A 5,000-nucleotide genomic window follows, 5' to 3' on the forward strand; every position below is an offset into this window, starting at 1 on the left:
TTATTTCATAAATATTCTTGTCATACTTTTTTTTTCTTTCTTTTTTTCAATAGGTGGATCACGGAGTAGAACACAGAATACAAATAAAACAAAACAAAATAAGAATGAAATCAAATAAAAATGAGTAAAAATCAAACAAGTTCAAATGAAATCAAACAAAACAAAAATAGGCTCACACAAACCATTTAGAACTGCTTAGGGTAGCAAGGGATGTTAAGATGGGCCGGGTGGATGGCATGACTCATGGTCTAGAATGATGATGGATAAGGTGGGTCGGGACCGGTTTGTCCCTCCCAACCCCCCCAAACCCCCCCAAAACCCACCCCCACCCCCCACCCCCAAATGTGCAATGTGCCCCGCTGGCGTTAGCGGACCCCGTCTAGCTGTGAGACCCTCTTACGATCCATCCATCATCTGGAAAAGTTGAGGTTGCTCTTTATTTACTCTATCTCTCTATCTCACCCCCCTCTTTCTTTCTCCCTCTCTCTCACCCTCTCTCTCTCTCTCTCTCTCTCTCTCTCTCTCTCTCTCTCTCTCTCTCTCTCTCTCTCTCTCTCTCTCTCTCTCTCTCTCTCTCTCTTTCTCTTTCTCTCTTTCTGATTACTCATTCACCCTTCTTCGTTCCTCTCTTTTACAAATATTACAATGGATCAGCTAGCCGACAGGAGACCTTTTGGTCCCTAACTATTCGGATGGGGGAAAACAAACAAATAAATAAGAAAGGTAAATTAATCAAACAAATAAACAGAGTAATGATAAATAATAAACAAACAGAAAAATAGCAATCTATAATAAGTAATACATAGATGAGTAACAAAAAATAAACAGATAGATAATAATAACTAAATAGGTAATAACAAAATAAATGGCAGGCATTACTACATGTTTCTTAGGTACTTTATCTAAATGAATATTAAAACCTCGAAATGTTCTATATTGAACTGCCTCTGCAGGAAGTTTATTCCATTCATTTACTACACGGTTAGCGAAGTTGTTTCTACCCATTTCCAAATTAAATCTACTTCCGGACCGTTTGAGATACATTATTTCGTGTTTGATTCGCATTCAGTGTGAACATTTCGTAATTTTTTCTTGTTCTATTTCTTTTCTTTTTCTACTTTCTCCTTCTCTCACTCTTTGTCTTTTTCTCTTTCTTTCTCTCTTTCACATACTTGCTCTTTTTCTTTGTCTTTCTTTTGTAATTGAGAATTCCACGTGGAATTTGAAGTGATCATTTTCAACATATCTTGCCTATGTGAAACTCTCAAATAAGCATTGGTGTCAATGGATCCTTTCACAGGTGACCGTGGTCGTCACATGTGAAAGCGTCGATAGACACCGAAGGTTATCTAAGAGCACGACGTCGTGTCGTGGATAGCGCACGGCGAAAAGTTGATACGGGTGAAACGAGCCTAAAGGTGGCGACACACTAGCCTAGAATGTTACATGTCTTTGCTATTTTGAATCGAAATTAATTGAGTTACAATATTCTAGACTTCCGTGAGAACATCTCAACAATATATCCACCATTTGTATTCTGGGTCTAATTTCTCTTAGTTCATCATTCAGTTTCTCATTATATAATACAAATGTAATTTGACATTTCAAAATCCGAAAAACAAAAGATCGTAAACGAAGTTGTTTCTACTCAAACCAAGTATCAAGTAGCATGCTAGCGAGAAATACCTAATGTACCGACACCTTAATGAGACTGAGAATCCAATGCAGGACCACCGGTCTACCCTTTGGAATAATCCTCCTTTTTTCATTTGTGTGTTTAGGTCGACCCAATGGATGCCGGCACGGACAACGGGTTCACCTTTACTTCACCCAACTGGCCCACAGTACCCCAGAAACCCATTTCTCGTATCACAGCCACCAGTCCAGACCATCCAGCCAACTCCTTCTACTACCCAGAGAGGCCGGAGCATCCTCCAATAGCCACCTTCCACATTCTCAAAGTAAGTACAGGAGCTTGTATATCTACTGTCTGGGTATTAGAGTGTGGTGTGGTTTGAGATACATATCTATGTGATGTGTAAGCGCGCACGTGTGTGTACCTGTGTGTGTGTGTGAGTGTGTGTGTGCGTGTGTGTATGTGTGCGTTTTGGGAGGCTTTAAAGAATCCTGAATCAAAGACCAATTGGTCCATACACAGCTGAGATATTCAGTATATATTTATGTATTTGAAGATGAGCCTTTATTGGATATCTCAATTAATAAATAAATATGAATAAGACGATATAAGATAATAAAAAAAATCAGTAGAAGAGTAGTTGCGCTATATATATATATATATATATATATATATAAACTTTCATATATATACAGCGTGGTGTGTTGGTTTCCTTATTGGTCCTCACGACGTGGACACGGGTTCAATTCCAACACACCCCAACCCCCGTCCCGGGGTCCTCTCCTACCCTCTGTGGAGGTCAGAGGAGTCGGCCTCAGTCAGAGCTCAGTGTCTCCTGGCGTAAGCTCTCCGTCTCAATACTTGGGTCAGGGCAAGGATATAGAAAGTCTAGCGTTGGATCAAATTTCAGTAAACAAATGAACACAAAATACTGATAATAATAAACTAGGAGAATATACGAATGGGGGGGACAGCAAGAGACCTTAAGGCCTACGCTAGGCAGAATATGATGTTGAGTTAGAATATATAAAAGAATAATGAAATAATAAAATAGAAATATAAAACTAGGAAATATAGGAAAGGATGATAATCAAAAAAGCGAAAATGATCAACTAAAGAGGAAAAAGAGTAAAAATAGAAAATATATACATAAATTAAGAAAAACAGAAAATAATGATAATCTACAAAATATAGACAATTATAACAAATAAAAATATTAGAAAATAACAATAAACTAAAAAAAATAGAAAATACTAATTTTGTAACTAGAAAAGAATAGAAACTTTAATAAACGAGAAAATAAAAAAAATAGTATAATAAAATAGAAAAAGTGAAAATAATAAGTCTTGAACTTAGAAAACAATAAAATTTCTAGTTTTCCTTGGAGTTAGTTTAAACGTCTAATAAAAAATATTTTCGTAATTCTTGTAGGGTTTCTTGTAGGCAAAGGTCAATATGGGGGGGGGGGGAAGGGAGGAGGTTGCCAAATGTCCAATACTTTGTCGACTGTCATTTGCTTCTTCAATTTGGGATTCGTTGTGTTTCATAAAAGTTTCAATCGAAGCCGCGTGAAGATTAAAGAAAACGGGAGATTAATGAAAAAAAAAACATAAAAAGTAGTGGCGTTAGTGAACCACGGTTTATAACAAGAACAATAAGAACAAATAGAACTTTAATATGCATGTTCATAACTCCTTTTCTGTGTATATATATTTTTTCCTAGAGGGAGGTTCCATAGCTTTTTCAAAAACGTCAGCGACTCGAAAAAAAAAAAAATCTTTCACAAGTGATTATGACGCTGTGATAATTAGATCTTTCTTCTTCTCCCTCTTCTTTATCTTCTTCGTCGTTGTCGCTGTTGTCGTCTTCATCTTATTCTTCTTTCTCTTTCTTGTCTCCTTCTTCTGCATTTTCTTTTTCTTCTTCATTTATATCGCCAAAGAACACGTGCATATATTGGGTCACTGGGGACTACAAAGTATATATATACATAAACTTTATCCCCAGCGAGTGTCTCACTGTAAACAACACCCCCTCCCCCTTCCCCCCTCCCCACCCTCTCTCTCTTTCTCTCTCTGATGGTCGATATATATATATATATATATATATATATATGTATATATATATATATATATATATATATATATATATTTTTTTTTTTTTTTTTTTTTTTTTTTTTTTTTTAGTGTCTTAGCTTCTCGAAGAATTTTTTGTACACCAGTGGCCTCGATCTTCCATCAAACGGGTTTGGCAGATGTGGCCTCTTTCTCCCCATTGCCCTTCGAAAGTCGTGTTTATTGTGTTTATCTAGATAAACCACACGTACTTGGAAGGAGGGTGTGATGGACCAGAGTCTAAGGTACCTTTAGCTCGGTACGATTATCGCTCAACGATGATCGTTCACGGCTCAACGATGATCGTCGAACGATTGTCTAGAGCACCGATTCTTTGTTTGTGAATGATGGAGTTGGTTTGCTTCGAGCGAGTGACTGCCGCTAGAGTCACAGAAAACAAAGAACGAGTGCTCTAGACAATCGTTCGACGATCATCGTTGAGTAATGAACGATCATCGTTGAACGATCATCGCACCAAGCAAAACGTACCTTTACGCTGGAGGCATGATCGGAAGCGTGCTGGTCTCGCGTTCGCCGAGTTGTGGGTTCGAATCCCGCACTCCTCTCCAATTCTTAGCAATGACTGTCAATTACCTCCCTCGAAAGTGTATCATAGGCCAAAGGTGACGGCTTCGGCCGCAGCTACTCAGCGCCTCCTAGCGTAGGCTCCTGGTAGAAGCGGTAGAGGGGAAGTTTTATGACGTAGGAACTTGACTTATATCCCCGACTGTACAGAAGGTGATGCTATTGCAGATGGACACGTTCTGGCCTGCTGATACCTGCGCAGCTTCTTGCCCACACCTGCTCTGCCCCTGCTTGCTGCCTCTGCTGTGCCTCTTCCACCTGCTGCGCCTGCTGTCAGCAGTCCCTGCTGTGTAGTTCATGTCTCGCATCCATACCTCCAGAGAATGCGTTTGGTCCTCCTGCTGAATGTGTTTATCCTTATCTGCTGTGTCTGCTGCGCCTGCTGTCTATAGACTCATTCGTGTAGTTCATGTAGTAATGATGGCAATTGTCGCTTTGTGTCTCACTAAAAGGAAACCCGCATCCCCACATTGGCCGCCAACAGTCCTTGAGCTCCTCTCAAGGAGAAAACGTTGGAATTTTTTCTGTATGTCATCAGTGTGGGTCTGTTCCCGGCTGGCAGTCTCCGGATATCAGTTCTCCTAATGTGAAATTTTTTTTGTCAAAATTGAAGGAGAGTTTGGTTACGGTCCGGAGACGGAGAGCCAGTCCCTCGGGGCTGCACC

At 39.5% G+C, this 5,000-nt stretch overlaps 1 protein-coding gene across 1 annotated transcript in view; it reads left to right on the forward strand.

Moving 5' to 3' along the window:
- Window positions 1–5,000, forward strand: part of mspo (M-spondin) — a 162,384-nt gene that overhangs the window by 131,700 nt on the left and 25,684 nt on the right. The window contains exon 4 of the mRNA XM_076202208.1: window positions 1,782–1,961. Within this exon, the coding sequence (XP_076058323.1) occupies window positions 1,782–1,961 (180 nt within the window). The remainder of the gene's footprint in view (window positions 1–1,781; window positions 1,962–5,000) is intronic.

This window comes from Oratosquilla oratoria, chromosome 18 (assembly GCF_046742065.1).
Source record: "Oratosquilla oratoria isolate Oo_2021 chromosome 18, ASM4674206v1, whole genome shotgun sequence".
Lineage (NCBI taxonomy): Eukaryota > Metazoa > Arthropoda > Malacostraca > Stomatopoda > Squillidae > Oratosquilla > Oratosquilla oratoria.